Genomic DNA, 18,565 nt, shown 5'->3' with positions numbered 1-18,565 from the left:
CTCCTCACTGCCCTAAAGATCTTGAACTCCACCATTTCATGGTCACTGCAGCCAAGGGTGCCCTTGAACTTCATACTCCTCACGAGCCCTGCCTCGTTGGTGAGAACAAGGTCCAGCACAGCACCTCTCCTCTTTGGCTTGCCTATCACTTGGAGGAGGAATTGATCATCAGCACATTCCGTGAAGCTCCTGGACTGCTTATGCCCTGCTCTGTTGTCCCTCCAACAGAGATCAGGGTGGTTGAAGTCCCCCATGGGGACCAGGGCTTCTGAGGGTGAGGCTGCTCCTATATCTGTCTATAGAGGGCCTCATCTGCTCAGTCTTCCTGGTCGGGTGGCCTGTGTGACTCCCATGATAATGTCACCCATCCCTGCCCTCCCTTTAATCCTGACCCATAAGCTCTCAGTCAGCTCCTCATCCATCCCCAGGCAGAGTTCCATGCACTCCATGGACCTGCCAACAGTATTTCTAAGAGACTTTGGATCATTTATGATTACTACTTCATTAGGCTTAGGAGACCTTGAACACTGAAGGAAGACTGAATGATCTTTTTAGAGTCTTTCTTTAAAATAATGGTTAATTTACTAAATAAATTTTGACACCTTAGGCAGCCCTGACTGTAAAGACCACTAGAAAGACAGAAGAACCACTTAATGACAGTGTCTCTGTGGTAGTCCAGGTCCATTTACTTATCTGGATACAGTAACTGAGATGCAAACAGCAGTGGTACGTCACAGAGCCGGGTACTGAGCAGCAGACAAAAAAATAGTAATTTTTTTCAAATTTCCTCCATGCACTTCTGCATTTAGTTTAAAGGCAGCAATCAACTAACTCTCATACCTCTTCCATACGTTCAATCAGCCGGTCCAGCTCACCAATTCTCTGGTCTTTTTCCTGTATGCTTGTTTCTGTAATCTGCATCTTTTTATTTGCCTCTTCAATAGCTTTCAGAAGCCGATTTGTTTCCTCCTTCAAATATGAATATTTACAGTCACATTTACATCCAAGGAATTCTTATTTATTTTTCTTTAGGCCACAGAGCCAGTGCTTAAAAGCTAAAAGCTTTTAAGCAGAGCTTAAAGTTTTTCACTACACCTGCCCAGAAGTCTGGAAGAGTTGTGACCCTAAATGTGAACCGTATAGAACAAAAGATTTAGGGTATTTTGAAGTGCATAGGTATTTGTAAAACATCATTATGAAAATCTGAGAAAAGCTTCTACCTATTTCTTAGATACCTGTTTTCCCTTCTGAGGCTGTAATGAAATAACAGCATAAGAAAAACATGCTTTTGCAGAAGATAGCATTTTAAATACCAAAGTTTGCCACATTCAGCTTTGTACTTTCCTCATATGTAAAACAATATGAATAGAAAGAGACTGGGGAATCTTTATCACTATGTATCTTTAGCAGTTAGTCATTGCATTTTTCTAACTGCTAATAGAAACATTTTACTTTGGGGTAGAGTGAAACCAGGGTCTAACTGCTAATAGAAACATTTTACTTTGGGGTAGAGTGAAACCAGGGGACAGGAAGACTTTGCTCCAGTGAAGTTGTTCCCGCTGCACTTCTTAAACTATCATCAAAATTGGATGTTATATTTCCTTTTTTTTTTTTTTTTTGTGAATCAAAAGTTAAAAACCCCAACTTACTCCATTTCAGGCTTTGAAATCTACATTATCATTACTGCTGCTGTATTTGAACACATTCTTTTCTTAGCTCTACAACCCCAAAAGCTTGGAAAGCTTAGTAACTGTGGCATGACTCATCACAGAGATAGGAGGAAAGGCACAGGTCAACTCTGGAGTAGTAAATGACTGGGAGGTGCCACCCAAGCTAAGTACCACTCTCACAGACTGGCTATACGTACTAGGAGGATTTCTTTCTCAGCTTTATGTTTCTGCTCCTCTTCTCGCATTTTTTCCTCATACTGACTATACAGTTTTCTTGTCATCTCTCTCATTACTTCAGCATTGGCTTCCTGTGATGATTCCACCTATGAGAGAGAAAAGTTGACCCATCAGTCAGCACAGCACCGCTGGCAGCAGGAGAAATGCAGTTTGCACAATGTTAGAATAACACTTTGAACTTCAGCTTCACCTTGTCATAAATTTGATGCTGCTGAAGTAGATTTTCATTTGCACCAAGACCATTTACAACACTCTACCAGTAAGAAGTTGCCGTTTCCTGTTGTCTGAATTTAACTGATCGTTGATTATCTAAGACCAGGCTATGCCTCTTTACAGAGCCCTTCCATATCAGCCTCCATATCATCTGGCTTGTTTCCCCATTGAAAACATACCGTCTCCTGCCATTTTACAGAAGCATAATGTAGAAATGGTCTAGCCAACTCCTGTTCCTAAATGACCATGAGCACTCAAAGCAATACTTACTTTAAGATGGACCAAAGTACGTGTTGTTACCTAGAAGACAGAGCTGTAACCCCCCCTCCCCTCTCTTGCTTTTTCACATACTGCTCTTTGTGTAGGCACAAGAACTGGGGTGACCATGGAGCAAAGCAGATCAGGGAACAATCAGACTTAGAATTAGTATTCTCAGGGGTGTGGAAGGGTTCATTTTTAGCCATAGGACCAGAAACGTTACCAGTGCTATAGGGAAGAGGGCAGGAATGGTAATTCAGAGACAGGATTTCCCCCTTCTGTTGGCTCAAAACACTGACTGAACTACACCCTCCGTGATGGAGCACCAGATAGGATATTCACAGCTTAAACACATCTACTCTGTAAACTGCAATAAAAGTGAAGTAAAAAAGCTAGTCCAGGATTTAGGTCTTCACTAGAGATGCTACAGATCAGACAAGGTTATAGTGAAATGCTGTGGGTGCTACAAAAACGTCAGGAAGAGGAAGAATACACTGTCATCTGGGAGAAGAATGAAGTGTTCCCTGCTGATCACTGTAGTTTACCCAGCTACAAAATACTTGGTTCTGATGATTAAAGTTTTGGGTTTGTTTGTTGGGTTGGTTTTTTTTAATTTCAAGGACTGAAAGATTTTTTTAAACCTTTGTGTTTATTTTGCATGGTAGGAACAAGCTGGTTTACTACCCTATAGGATAAAACAATGTATTTAATCCTTTGAAAAGTGACAGCTCTGACGAACTCCACCTGTACCTCAGTTACTCCCTTTGGCACCTCAACTAGCCCAGCGCTGGGGCAGGGGTAGTAACCTGCACTTTGTGAGAGAGCGTGGAGTTAAATTATGTTTCAGTACAACTCAAAACCTTCCACATTTCAGGAAGCCTGAAAGAATTGTATCATTCAGAAAAAGCCAACAACCCAGAGTCCTTCGATGTACTAACTGCAGTACGATCTCTGGCACTGTCTCTCCACCATTCCTTTGCTTATTGCTTCATTATGAGCAATCAGGAGAGTAAAAACAAGCATCAAAAGGTAGACGCATTAGGGCATCTGTTATAGTACTCTTAAGCAACATCTCCAACTTCAATTATTATTATGATTGTATGAATAAACCAAACCTCCTTAATAAGCTACATGTGTGTATTCTCCTACCCAATAAAATAATCATGGCATACAGTAATTACTGCTTTTCAACTGTTAACCTCCCAAATTCCACACCATCCTCTTACATTCACCCCTGGAATTAAGTCCCAGATGTCTTGGCATCCTCGACATACAATTTTGTTTAACTTTTAAAGACAGCAATGAGGTATTTTATCCACTGACTTTGTAATAAAACTGCAACTTTCAGGGTAAATTTAAACATCTTCCTCATTAAAGTAGGGCATGTATTCTGCAGAACTGAAATGCTTCAAGATAAATAAATCCTTAAGCATTCAGTTGAGCTGGGACTTAACCTGCAGTTCCCTGTCATTAGAAGCAGACATACCTTTCCCTGACTTGTTGGTGCATGTCCTTAAGATTATAGTATAGTCCAAATTTCTGTTTCGGAATCTTAATTGCATCAGCTTTGCTTTCTCCTTTTAATTGTTTTTTCATCTCTTTTTATTTCCCGCTGACAATAGCAGGTACAAAATACAGCTATTTTTATAGCCTGTAAAGCTTCACTAATGTTTTCTCTTTAAACCTTTCATCATTAAGCATGAATACAAGTCACTAGACAGCCAAAAAGAAACATCTTTTCTGACAAAATTAAACATGAATAAACTAGCAGTCATCTTAATTTCACAGTGACAAATTCTGATACAGTACTATATCCAAATTAATCTATTTTGAGCAATTTCAAGAGACAAAAGGGTTTCCAGAAGAGGTTTTTTCTCGTGGTTGGGGTTTTTTGGGGAGGCTTTTTGTTTTGTGGGTTTTTCTTTAATTGAGATTAAAGGAATACATTTGGCAGATGAGTGGAGAATATGGTTGAGCTTTCTGACATATAAAGCTTTCCAGTTTGCATTTTATTCACTTGCATTTCTCTAAAAGAAAGAGCTTAATTCTCTTTCCAAGACACTTGCTGTTATAGCATATACCTGCTGCCCGTGTGTTCATAAGGCTTAACAGAGTATCTATTAAAAATTGTACAATACCACATAAACAAATTCAACAACAAGAAATTCTACAAGACTGTGTAGATTTAACAGTTTGACTTTTCACCTCCCAACATCCCTGAATCGTCATCCCATGTTATGGAAGGACTGACTGCTGCCAGATAAGATTCTGTTATTAAAACAGTATTGATTCACAGGAATATGTTAGCTCTAGGGAATGACAAACACATGCAGAATGAAGAACCCTTTACAAATTAGACCATGGAATTCATTTAACATACTCCTAATGCCCTTACTGTGCAATATTTTTAGGGGAGTTTATATACTGCACCTTTAATTTCAGTAACTGATTTTCAATTTGTGCTGTTTCCAGTTGCTTCTGCTTCTCTCTCAGCTTTTCCATAGATTGCTCATGTGTATGTTTTAAATTCCTTATTTGTTCCCTTATATCAGTGTTCTCCAATGTAACATCCACTAGAGTTTTCTAGAGGAAAGAGGCAAACCACATATTAAAAATCACAAATAATTTGGTGAACTAATATAGTCAAGCCATTATGGAACAGACAGAACATTATAAGAGTTTCCTGATGCATCAATGTAGTGTGAACAGTTTTGCAAGTTTTAACATCTAAATTATGGCTTTTGTTGTATTTTGTTTGCTAGAAGGTATTCCCATGAAGAACATGCTCAGTGAAATCAACTCCTGGAACCCTATAAAAAAACAGAAAGGAACATGGATACATTCCAGTTTGAACGCTATCCCAGCACTCTTCCTTTCTTCTCTCCAAGGGCCATGCTATACCTATTAAATGCACTAGACTGAGAAAAAGTGACATACATATAATCAGGAACATTAAGTTGTTCAGCTCATATACATGGGAATTTGGAAATCTTTACACCAGAAAATTCATTCCCGCATTCTCCCTCCCCTTACATTTCACAGGTATGTAAAGCCTCACAAGTGTTTAGCATCCAAACATGCCACTTCCATTTCTGTTAACCAGTGAAGGCAGGAATAAGTCAGGCGATGTACCGTTTTGCACAATACAGAACAAACCACATTTTCACTTAGATAATCTTTTTGTGGAGACGTCACAAGTGGCATTAGTCTGCTGCAGATCAGTATCGCTTCACTGTACAGTGGTTTTTAACAAGTTTTTTAAAAACACAGGTGGTGGAATCTTTTTCTTCATTTCCTAAGTTAGCTGCCTTAGATATCCAAGACAGTACGTTATGGGCTTGTTTAGTGTTAGAATCTGTATTTATCATTCATGGTTTATGTATGCTTTTAAATCCATGTCAAAAAAGGCAGTTGTCAGCTGTGAAACAGCTATTAAAATGTACCTGCAAGTCTATTGATGCTGATGTCAAGGAGCTGTTCATTTCACTAAAGCTATCTAAGGCTGCAGCCTGCACTCGCACATGATTCTCTAAGGATTCCTGATGAGCATTTGTCACCTGAGCAGGAAAAAAAAAAAAAAAAAAAAGTTTTATATAGAATAATGATCAAGTTTACCTATTCTTTCAAAGAGAGCTACTGATGTGAAAGACTCCATGGTTAATTTTCACACTATTAGGAGGCTTAAAATATACAAGCCTCAAACCATATTCCTGCACCTCAGAAACAAACAAACAAAACTTAGAATCCAAATATGCTAACAGAAATAAGACATAAGTATATCTATGTTTATTGCTAGTCTGTAATCACTCCAAAAGCTGTTCTTTTTGAAAGGACAAGAGGACACTTGGCAGGTGTTTATTCAGAAAGTTTATGTACACAGAATGGGCAGATTGTAAAAAGTCAGAGTAAAAAGCAGAAGAATGCAAGAGAGGAGGGAATCTAGAAAGGTTTGGGTGAACTGTAGAACAGCCTTAATTAAGAAGGAACTGACTAATCAGGTATATAAAGAAGCAACATCAAGAAGACTTAAGGATGAAACAATACAAAGCAGGTAGAAGTCAGCAGAGAGCTTTGTTGTGTGAAAATCTGTCATCTTCTGTGTGTACACAAACACACTTAAAAACTGGAGGGAAAAAAAAAGCACAAAATTACATCATTTAAGAAAAGACCAAAAGCCAAACACAGTAAATAATTATGAACCATCCAATAATAAAGAGGAAAAAAAAGGTTACTAATGGAGGCCAGCCCAGCTCACATTCTCAGAGGGACCAGATTTGTTTCTTGATAAAATCCTAAGAACACTAGGGACTGATAGGGAGAACAATGAGTGTTTAGTAACAAAGTCATACACAGATTAGGTCAGCATAAGGAGTAGAAGCCAAGTAGTTACTGTTAACCCTATATAAACAAAAAACAAACAAACAAAAGCAGAAATGCTTTGGATGGATTAAGAAAGTTACAAAGTAAGAACTTGCACGAAGAAGCATACTGCCCAGGGCAGAATACTGGAAGTAAAAATTTCAAACAAACTTTATGAACAGAAAGTAGTCCTGGAAACTGATGGGGAAAAAAGCATAGTGATTCAAAGCTGAAGCAAAGAGTATAAAAAGGATTTTAAACTGGATCCTCAAATAGCATGAAAGATATTACCCATGTAAAACTAAAACCAAAACCAAAAACCAAACAACCAAACAAAAAAGCATATATTATTAACAGAACAGCACTTGGGCTTTCTTTCAGGCAGTCGAAAGTATTAAAAAGCAGGGAGGGTGTCTCATGCCATTTACGTCAGAAAGAACCCTTCACAATCTGCTAATTTGCTGCAGAACTAGAGATTCTGTCAGAGCTGGTCAGAAACCCTTAATTAGGAAAGATGTTCAGACTCAGATGCAGGATTTCTACTGGTCTGACAGAAGATCTGGAAGTGCAGGGTATCAGCACTCCTATTCAATAAGGATCAGCTGCAAAGATGACAAAACTGACTCACCTTGTTGGCACCATTAAGGCTATCTAACACAGTTTACAGAAATTCAGTTTTCTCTGCCTCCTCCTCTCAAGTCAGGATGATTTTTTGTGTGTTGTTCTTCTTTGAGACTAATTGCCACAGAATAAAAGTACCACTTTAACAGCAAGTTCTGATCTTTATACATAATACAGCATGCAGGAAACTGACAGCCTCTAAACAAGAATGGCAGAAGAGCACAAGTCAGGGGCCCAGTCACCTGAAGTCAGAACACGTTTAACTGCCAAGCTGCATCTGAACCAGGGCTGTGAAAATCAAGGTTGAATATAAAATCCACAGCAAGTTTTCAGGGAGATTTTCTGGACCAAAGAACTCAGCAGTTTAATATGAAGGATACTTCTACAGACTGCAGCAGCTTTTATTGCTAAAGCAGCATGTCAGAAGAAAGAGGTCATTGAATGACCATTGAAAGGTTCAATTTAGAGCCAAAAGGTAAGTAATTTTTAGAACCGTCAAGCACTTTAATGCTAAAGAACACTGCTGCATCTTTTACTATAGTGTTTAAACAATAAAGTCAGTAAAACAGAGCAAAGTCTATTGAAATGACACCAACTAAGTTGCGTGTTATTCCTAATTATTTATTTATTCAGTTCACCTAGCAGCTTACTGGTACAAACATCTCCACTAAGTACCAACACACAGAGACAATGTTATCAAGATAGCATTTTATTTCTAAGAAGCAGGCAATTAATAATTCCATACGCAAAAGCATCCCTGTCCTACTTTACCTTCCTGGAGGGGAAAATAAATAAATAAATAAAGTATAGATGTCACATAAAACAATGAAATGGAGTGGTTTGAGAAATTATTTCTGTTCTGCTGAAGCAAAAAAAAGTTTCTAGGTAACACTGGGACAGCTATTCTCATATGCTTTCCCTACAAAAGTATGTGTACTTACTTTCAATTCATTCGTAAGCTGCTGTATTTTTCGTTTCATTTCATCATATTCACCATACATTTTCTTTCTTACTTTTTCCAGAGTTGCTCTCACCTGATGTCAGAAAAAAACACAAATGCCTTTATCAAATTTATTGATAATACTGTTTATATGAGGACATGATTATCTTTTTCTGTCCTTCATTGTTAATTGTTACTTTCAGTAATTTCCATTATTAATCTATCTTTTCATCAACAGCAATTTACTCTTAAGAGCAAGACAAAAACTTAAGCCTCAAGACTTATCTACACAGGGGTGATACAAACAAACATCTCTGAGCAATTCTAAACTGTACACACTTAAACACTTGTAAATTAATAATTTAAATAATGCATTTTAATTAAATCATCCGTAACTCATTCCACCCTGAATTAAAATTAATTTAGTTTAATAATTAGCATATAATGTTTTTCTGGAAAAAAAAAGCATCCACATACGGATTTAATACACCTTCATACCTTAGAAAGTGGTTAATTAACTTTCCCTGAGTATGCTTTGAAGATAAACCCTTTAATTTCAGGCTTTCAGGCTTGTAGCTAGCTAAACAGTATATTAGCACAAATGTACCAATGCAATTTCAAATTTGAAGAACAGATTAGTACTGAATTTGATTTTATTTACGAACTATGGGCATAAATTATACTTTGCCTTTCTAAAACAGAAAAGAAAAAAGAAAAAGAAAAAAATGGCATGCTGAGAGCCATCTTGGGTTTACATGCCATTGCAACCATGCACAGAACCAATCTTCTCAAGAACTGCAGTAACTACTTCTCACACGCTGTAAACAGTAGTTAAACGTTTGCCTACAGTCTACCTTCCAGCTAGGTAATCTGAACTCATTTTTTTTTCCTCCCTCCCCATACCAAACACAGGCTGATGGCAGATAATCTAGGGCAGTGATCTTGCCTTGTCGCTGCACAGGCTTAGGGAAGGCGCAAGTGGAAAACAAGTAGGGCCTTATAGAAGTGGGGATGTTTCTAGCACCTCTGCAGGTGCAGAAAGAGGGGCATTGGCCACCAAATCTGTTCAAGGAGTAGGTACAAGCCTACCCCAAACTACGTGCTCCCTTTAGGACGAGAAACGTGGAAGGAAACTGCCTCCTGCACTTCGCCTCAGGGAAGCGCCCCCCACCCTGTCCCTGCCCACACATATGCCCACGCACATACATGCACTCTCTTGCAGGGTGCAAATTTGACTCATACGGAGGAAACCATCAGCAGTTCTGACATGGCCCATCATTTTTGGTCTATTTAAGTCTGCGTATACATAGCACAAGCTGAAGGCTCTTGTTTAAGACTCTGCTTTTAAAGATGAAACTTACTTGGCAGAACAAAGTTCACAAATTAGCAGAGCTGAACACAGCTTCTAGAAGAGGGGACAGCAAGAGCCACTATGCCTCTTCCCGTGCCTTTCCTGCTTTTTCCTGGAAGGATCAGTACCCTGAACACACACGCAAGACATGCAGTTCACCTGCCTGGACATGTCCCTCCATGCCACAAGGCAACTATGAAGAGAAAAGGGCAGGGAGATGGTCCCAGTCCAGGCAATCTGCACCGGATGCCAGGCACAGTGCAGCCCAGGGAGCTGGACCTGCCACATGCCAACTCACCCATCCTCTGACACCACCCCAGCAGGGCAGAGAAACCACCCAGGCAGGAAACCAGCAGCAAGGCAACTCCTGTGCGTCGCCTGCGCTGCAGCGGTGACATACCCTCACTGTGAATGTGAGCGGCGAATGCTGGGAGCTAACAGACTGTGAGTAATAAAGGAGAGAAGCAAGTGCTGATAGCTAAAGGCCAGGCAGATGTTAAGAGCGCACATAATTACAGTCTCTTACACTGCTGGCTTGACTCAGTGTTCCTTCCTTTCATATTTGTTTGCACTTGAATCAGTGTAACACGATAACACCGACCAATAGCTTCCCTGAAGGTGGATGGAAAGAGAAGGACACGGTATTTGCCCTGGGTTTATTAGGGGGTTATTGCCAAATCCTGAGAGGCAAGGACTGACAGGCAAAGAGATGCTGAGTTTCAAGCACAGAAACCAGCAGCACCAGATACGCTTTCTGCCCCCCCCCGCCTTTCAGGAGAGCCCTCTGCCAATGATGATAAATGAGCATGCACACAGAAAGTAGTACAAAGTCATCCTTATTAGGCTGACTATTTTAAGGCTGCCCCAAAATATACCCAAGTGATTTTACTATGTCACCTAATTTAGGAGCCTTTTCAAAACTGGGGGATTTGGGACAGGGGAAGCAGAGGAAGACAGAAGAGAGTTTATCCTTTCAGGTGTCCTATATAGTTTCTTCTGTATCACATTTAAAATCATGAAGGCTTCAGGACTGGAACTCAAAGATCTGTTTGGCAGTTTGCTTGCCCAGCTCTAGCCCAGTCAGCAAGCAAGTACCACTTAGCAAGGATCACTTGGCACAGAGGCCTCGAGTCTGGAACCCACAGTTCCCGGGGATATAGCATGCTTTTTTTCCCCAATATGAATACTAACAATGCAAGCCTTTAGCTTCAGAATAGGTTCCCAATTCAAATTCAGCTGTTGGGCTAGACATCAGTCATCCCATATACACTCAGCAGCTCTGTGTTAATATATAGAAAGGCCATTTGACAAATTTTGAAGCTGAAAGCATAACTCACTTCTTTAATGTAATTCATCTCCTCTTTCAGCTGATCAGCTGACCAGCCGTAAACCACCATTTCTCTCTTATGGTTGTTGTCAGTTCGGTGCACGACACCATACACCATTCCATGAGACAGCTTCCCTGGAGACATGCCATTTGGTACATGGTACAGCTCCTTAAAAGTAAAAAAAATAAAGTTATTGTTAAATCAGTACTAAAATAAAACCCCAACAAACAAAAATACAGTAACATAGGGCCAAGAGAGACAGGCAGCTATAGTTAAAGCACCACAGTACCTCAGAACACTAGCTCCCGTATGTTTTGGGGGCAAACTGTCAGCCTTCATGTTGCTGGGAAGATCAGTGACCAGTTTATAAATGATAGAGATACAGAGATGTCTTAATTTCCACTGGCTTTAATGGAAGTGACATAGGTACCGCTAGAGATAACAGATTGGATTTGCGCAAGTAGAGGTAGAGACATGTGAGAGAGAAAGGTATCCTTGCTTATTTTCATTCACCAACATATGCTACTTTTCTACATTCTTCCAGAGCATTGTCAGCTCTCACGGTGCCCCTTAAACTCTTGCAGCCACAGAACTGCCCCTCACTCCTCAAAATCCCTGCTGCAGGAAATATACAATTCTACAAGTTTAACAAAAAAAATTTAGAAAGTTCTCAGAAGAAACTGAAATGAAAACATTTTAGGTAAGGTTCCTTAAACAGAGCTCAGAAAATACCTGTTTATCTTGGAGATAAACAAAGTAGAAATTCAGTTTGCATTTAAAGCTCGCTGAGGACCTCCAATGCAATCAAACATTTATTTCAGGGCTGCATTTCTGGTAAAGAAGTTGTAGAACTGACATTGTAAGAGCAAAAGCAAAGCTATGAAACAGCATTCACGTGGGCGTTAGTTTGAAATCAGGTCTTGACAGGTAAATAGGCTGTTTTAAAAGTGCCTACATTTGTTCTTTTAATGATCTGCAGAAATTTTGAGAATAGAATAATTATATGTCTTACTTTAAGGCAGTCTTTGCAGCAGACTCCTCTTACTCATCTCATCAATATATTTAGTAAGAAAAATATTCATGCAAACAATAGGAATCATTTCCCTCTGCAGGTTGAGATTTAACCACCTGACCTGACTACTCACCCAGCCTCCCTTCTAATCAACCCAGAGAAACATCCTTCTCTAGCAATCATCTGAAATGAGTCTGTCTCCAGAAGTACTAATTTCTCTTCTTGATTACAAATAATTTAAATAACTAGCTTACATGAAGATGTCCACATTATGACATTTTAAAAAGAAGAGAAAAAAAATATTCTTACCTAACTGTGAATATTTGCAAACTAGGAACCTAAAATTACTGATTATTTCTGAATAGAAAGTTAAGACAGAATCTTGGAAACAGCTCTTACTGCTTAGTTTTGCATTGTGTTTTTGCAAGTCCAGTGCTGGGGACAAATCTGTTATAGATAATTTTACTGAACTTTCTTTCTCATGCTAGATAGACCAGGATATGGGTAAATCTGAGAATGTTTACTACACTGACCTTAAAATACATTTGGGCTTGTTTTGTTTTTCAGTAACAACACTGTATGAAAACTGACAAACTTTGAGATTCTTTGCTAAAGAGTCTAAGCATTGTCTAAATGCTCTCTTTGATACCAGAGGTGTCATCTTATATCCATCTGCAGCTGCATCCTACAGAGTCTCCAGTCCCTACCACGACAGAGAGCAGTGATAGCATCTGCAGTCTCAAGCAGTAGCACTTGCAGTTTTTAGCAGTTAAATTAACACAGCTATGGTGGCCATGTGAGAAAACTTCTTTGGGTAAGGGAAAAATCAACAGAAAAATCTACTAGCATTAAGAAAAATGGGTAAATATAGACATTTGGTTTGTATTGTGTCCTTCCCACATGGCACTGACAGATTTTCTCAACACATTTTCCTACACATTTTCCTTTACTGTATCATTAATCGCTTAGCCGTTTTGCTGAAGCTCTGGGTGTGTGCGTGCAGGGCTGGGAGGGGAACAGTCACACAGCAGACACCTGATAAAGAATGTTTCGGGCAAAGGACAACAAAAGCTGTAAGCAAGCATTTAAAAAGAAAGCCTTAAAACCACTTAATGGAAAAACATTGGGCAACCAGCCCTACCTATACATGGTATCATTTTGCTTTTTGAAAACATTATATACAAAGCTTCATAACATGATAATCAGAAGTTTCATAATTATGTATTATTAGGGGTTTTGTTCTGCTGTTTGGATGCATACAAACAAAAACCCCACACATGATTTTTTGAGTAGGGAAAATACAGAAACTAGATGGGGACATGACTCAAGTTCTTTGTGGTTTTTTGCTTCTAGCGTTTTACAGTTTCTTTGATAGTTTCATCACGGCTCCTACCCTGCGTCTGGATGAAGGGATTACATACAAGTTTCCATCTTCCTGATAAGCAAATGAATAATCACTTTGATTGTTTAGAGGTTACTAAGGCACCAGTCACTGAATTCATAAATCCATACCCTTTACCCATTTTCATTTTTTATGAGGTGAACAGCTGAATGCCAGCAACTACCAAGATCCTTTGTGCCTCTGAAACATTAGCAGAATTGTTTAAAGTGCCGTTTGCAGAGTTCTGTATGAAAAGTATGACCAAGTTCCTTATTTTTAGAATATTACATTCCTAAGGAATGCTTTGAAGGATTATTCCCCGCCCCGCCCCCCCCCCCCCCCCCCCCGCCCCAAAACAGAGACACAAAATCAGACCAATGGGTTTGCAGCTGGAAGTCACCCATGGCACAGACTTAAATTTACATCATAATGGGCAGTACATGAAGGATTAAGTCTGCACAAAGCCAGACTGATTACATGTCACTTGCAACAATGCTAAACTTGCCTGTTGTCTATATTTGCACAAGCCTCCCAAGATGCCTTTGTCACTGCTCTTTCAGAAGATTAAAAGAATCTCCATCATCTGTTGAATGTTGCAGTTCTACTATGTGATACTTAAAATACCGGATATTGCGTTTATGCCCTCCTTATTCCTCTTTCCTATCACGATCCCCAGGCAAGCACCTGTTGAAATTTCAGTACAGTTCTTGCTTGATATAAAGCTGTGTGAACCAACAGCTATACAAAGAACTGCTCTCATATGTCTTTAGTCTTTCTCCTTGCTGTTCTATCTCAGCTACGTTTACCTTCTACTCGCCCTTTTCTCTGGTTGATAACTCTTAATTTCCACTCAATGTTTCAGGTTCAGTGTATGCCCTGACAAAAAAAAGGGCTAACCTGACGCAGTCTCATCTTAGAGGAAGGGTTACAATCAGAAAACTTTGCTCAGTGCAGGACTGAGAGGTGGATGGGTTGCTTTGCTGGGTGACTATTTTTTTAATGTTACACCTTTGCCTCTAAAGGAGGCCTTGCTGAATGGCTCAGTTCTCAAACTGCTCCACACAACTGCCACTAAGTAAGCATCCAATGTACTTTCTGCCAGTTTCTCTTCTCTCTTAAGCTACTTCTACCCATCTTTGTTTATTTTTCTCCCTTCACTGTTTCTTCCTTTTCTACCTTGTCCCTGTTATGTCCTCTCTCTCCCATGTTTCCTCTTCCAGATTTTCCACATCCCCGAAGACTACAGAATGTTTAAATCAAATGTTTTCCTTTCTTTTTGCATACATCCCATACATATCCACTCTCAGAGTTTAGATGTTTTTCTGAGAAGGTCTTCACCTGTCTCCACTCTGATCTGCAGTGAGGCATCTCAGTGATGATAACAGAATAAGTGAATACACACAAGTGTTTAGGAGCAAGTAAATACTGTAAAGCTAACCAGAAAAGTGCTTGAAGATGGAGCGTTTCATTAGATTAGTTAACCATTGCTGTTTACGGTTAAAATACCAGCCAGCTTCAGAGTACAGGGAAGTTCTTGCTCCCCACCTGCCTGTGTCCTTGCTGCACTGGAACAAGTGCAGTTGTTGCCCCAAATAGTGCTCCAAAATCCCTTTGAATGTGACCTGCTGATCTGAAAAGGCAAACTTAGCTTATCCCAAGGTAACAGCAGGAACACATCATGTTGACACACATGAATACTGTAGCAGCTTCCAGGAACAAGCTTTGCCTATGTTGCAGGAACAGTGTGATCACACAGCATGCACTAAAGAAATGCACTGTGTTTACTTAATTAACAAATATTTAAAGCAGAAGCCTACGCCCCGAGGTTGCAAAAGTCTTGATAATTGCCATGCATCCTGTTTATGACTCTGTCCAAGGAAGCAGCACAAGTAGCATGAAACGGGTGAAGCAAAGACACTATAAAAACAAACCCTAAATATAAGCTGTCAGCTGCTTTTTGTATTACCTGTGGTTTTATTGGCATTAGCTAAGTAACACAGATGGATGATTTGCTTCCTGATCTAGCTCCATCAGGTTAAGTGAAAGTCAGATACCCCCATACCTTAGTTTCTCCCTGACACAAAACTGGAAGCAGAAGAACAGAAGAGGTATCTTATTTTGAGGGAAAAGGACATCTAACGTAATGATTAGCACAATTCTGAGTTTAGTACTCATATGGCCTTAAAATTATGCTAAATCATGATCCTCTGTTAACCTACACCATCTAGAAGACTCTTCTTTTAAGCAGAACTATATCAGTTAAGCAAGGCTTTATCTTCTCCTCAGCTGCTACATTCCAGAGGTTTCTGAAATATCCAGTTACCTTTTGCTTGTTCACTAGCTATACAAGGGACACGAACATTCACATTGTTAGGTTACATATTTCCTGTTCAGTAAAATGCCAAATTTATAGTACTGAGCTCACCAAAGAAAGTTACTGTGCTCTAACAAAAGGTAGCTATGTTTTCATAGTTTTTCATATTCCTCTCCAACCCATGAAACTCACATTATCTTTAGGGATTTTTCATATATAGATAGTATTAAAATAGGGAAAATATGCCAAGACTTTGACATGAGTGCTGTTAAATCCATGACGCTAAGTAAGAAGCTTCGTTTAACACATTCCAACTTCTAAGCTCCTTGAAATGTAGAATTTAGGTGCCTATCTCGAAACCCAGAAGTGATAGGCGCTATACAAAGGCGTATCTAATCAATGCAATCCATGCACAGAACACCAATGTTTATACACAAAGAAAATAAGATACAAGAAATACAGGAGTATCCACAGAAGTCAGTGGGATTCTTTCTGTGGTCTTCATGTAGCGCTGGTTTTAATGAAGGTGTCGCTTAATTAACACACATCAAAAATCAAGCAATCGGTGCTGGAGAGGCTGAGAAACAGTAACATCAGCCACCTGTAGCAGGTGAACCACATTTGTTATGACACAACTTCTGCTGTGCTGATGGGAGTGGGCTGCCAGCAGCAGATCAGCAGAGAAAATAGGCACTGTCCTAGATTCAATGTGCACAACAGCCCCGTGTTCATTGCACTCATATTCTTTGATCCAGGCCTGACACAAGCTTCTGCTTGATATTCTCCATCACATACAAGAGCAAATTCCCCTTCCGGCTTCTTTACAGCCTACTTTTTTGCTGGGGAAAAAGACGTTTGCTATGCTTCTGTATTCCTGCTTAGGAAGCAAAAAGAGTTTCACCTTTTGGTTGTGATGCTTTAAAAACATAAGAAAATGAAAGAGCTCGAGGATATATACAGCCAAAATACCAGTTAGAGTTTAAGACTAAACACTGCTCAAACTGTGTTGAAAGCCACAAAGACAGAAAAGTAACACAAATTTCTAGAGTGTTATCTCATTTTCATCCTCTTGTCCATGTGTGCAAATGAAAAAGAAAAACCTGTCTATACATATCTCCATATTCTGCCCTCAAATGCCTAGCTGCAGCTTCCAATGACAGCTCCAAATTTAGCCATGACAGTGAAGAAAGGGACTGACATGGATAAAAATAAGCCCAATCCCAAACAGGGACGATACAGTTGTCTGGGAGCCCTTTATTATGCAAGACAAGGCAGGCTTCAGGACATGCAGATTTTGCATACAATCTGACGAGCACAATATTCCTCTGTACTTCTTGGTGAAGTAAACAGCCTCACACTACTGTCATCCATTGTCCATCACTAACAGAAGTAACGGAACAAAAGCAGGACAGTTTCAGATTCTCTTTCTAAAGTGCTAACAATTCAGAGATATTTAGCAGTAGGCTATCAGCCTGTAAAAAGCAAACCAACCAACCAGCCTCTACTTGTGACTTCAGTTCTCATATGCTTCTTTCAAGGTATTATACCCTAAATATGAATAACAACATCCAACCTGACACACTGGAGCACAAGCTCACTCCCCCTTCAGGTTTTGCGATCAGCTTCTACCTGCGTACCATTTTTCACAAAAGATGGGGAGAGGCCTTCCTAGTAAAGTAATATCTGCAGCAGGTTTGTTGCAACAAAACTGCTCAGGTCAATCACTTTGTTTTAGTCTCTTATACTGGTTGGTTTTATTTCATGGATATATAGCAACAAAAAATTCAATCTGGAAACTTAATACTGATACAGATTTAATGAAATACAGCCTACATTTTCTGCTAAACTTGGACTGCGATGAAAAAAGCTAAGCTATCAGCTACTAGCATCAGCAATAAAGAATCAGTTCTGGTCTGACATCAGCTCCCACACAAGTCATTGGGAGGATCAGCAAAAGCAAGAGCTTCTGTACAGTTCCCTGGCTGATTTTGGAAATGAAACATCTATTAATGATACCGAGCCCCAGAAAGATACAGAAGAGTGACAAATAGTCAGTAAGCCATGACTATGTCACATTAGGGCAGCTCAAAATCACCTCCTTCTCATGAAAGATTGGAAAGAGGAGATTACAACCAAATGTCATAGCATGGTATATTTATAGTTTTCTGGCATTCCCTTTGACACAGCAAGGTCTCTGCTCTCCCCCCTCCCCAGCAGCAGAGGCAGGGAAGAGTCTGTCTCTTTCCAGCACTTGTCCTGCCCAAAGAGGAGAGTGCCTGGCGGCGAGGCTCAGACTGCCTGACCTGCCCGAGTGCTCCAGCAAAAACCGTACAGTCCCCAAATACACCTGCAATTCATTTCTGTAAGTCACACTAGTACATTTTAAATATCAGAATCATTTCCAATTTTTCCATTTTCTTAATACTCAGCATTCGAAGACAGCACAGAACTCTAGATTCCAACAGGAGACCTGCTTTGGATTTTAATTTAATTTTTATTTAAATTTAATTCTTGGTGAAGCTGTACAATTTGACCTTAAATTGTGAAGCACAAGGCAGAAAACTGAGCAGTTCCCTAATTTCTATTATCCCCATTTACAAAAAGAGGGCACAGTTCTCACAGAACTGTGTTAAGGATTATCTAACATTTGTAAAACCTGTTATTCTCAAAGTGCTTTAAGCAATTTCATTATCATTGAGTCAGTTGAACATGGGTGGATCAGCAGAGATAGCTGATCACTGCGTTTAGGAGATGCTTTTTTTTTTTTACATTAAATTTTGCAGTAAAAGTATCACAGCATGACTAGTCAAAAGTCCTGTGTGCACTCTAAGTTACTGTGTAACTAATTCAAATACATAAAGCAATACATTACGCAGACAAT

General features: G+C 39.5%; 1 protein-coding gene across 5 annotated transcripts in view; it reads right to left on the bottom strand.

Moving 5' to 3' along the window:
• The window catches only part of MYZAP (myocardial zonula adherens protein), a 70,664-nt gene that overhangs the window by 34,184 nt on the left and 17,915 nt on the right, over positions 1 to 18,565 (bottom strand). For all 5 annotated transcript variants that reach the window (XM_027800093.2, XM_055716029.1, XM_055716027.1 and 2 more), the window contains 6 exons: positions 10,987 to 11,145; positions 8,300 to 8,392; positions 5,822 to 5,935; positions 4,809 to 4,961; positions 1,868 to 1,993; positions 841 to 969 (listed from right to left, as the gene is read on the bottom strand). In XM_027800093.2, the coding sequence (XP_027655894.1) occupies positions 841 to 969; positions 1,868 to 1,993; positions 4,809 to 4,961; positions 5,822 to 5,935; positions 8,300 to 8,392; positions 10,987 to 11,145 (774 nt within the window). The remainder of the gene's footprint in view (positions 1 to 840; positions 970 to 1,867; positions 1,994 to 4,808; positions 4,962 to 5,821; positions 5,936 to 8,299; positions 8,393 to 10,986; positions 11,146 to 18,565) is intronic.

The sequence above is a fragment of the Falco cherrug genome, chromosome 7 (assembly GCF_023634085.1).
Source record: "Falco cherrug isolate bFalChe1 chromosome 7, bFalChe1.pri, whole genome shotgun sequence".
NCBI lineage: Eukaryota > Metazoa > Chordata > Aves > Falconiformes > Falconidae > Falco > Falco cherrug.
This window is presented reverse-complemented; position numbering and strand designations above follow the sequence as displayed.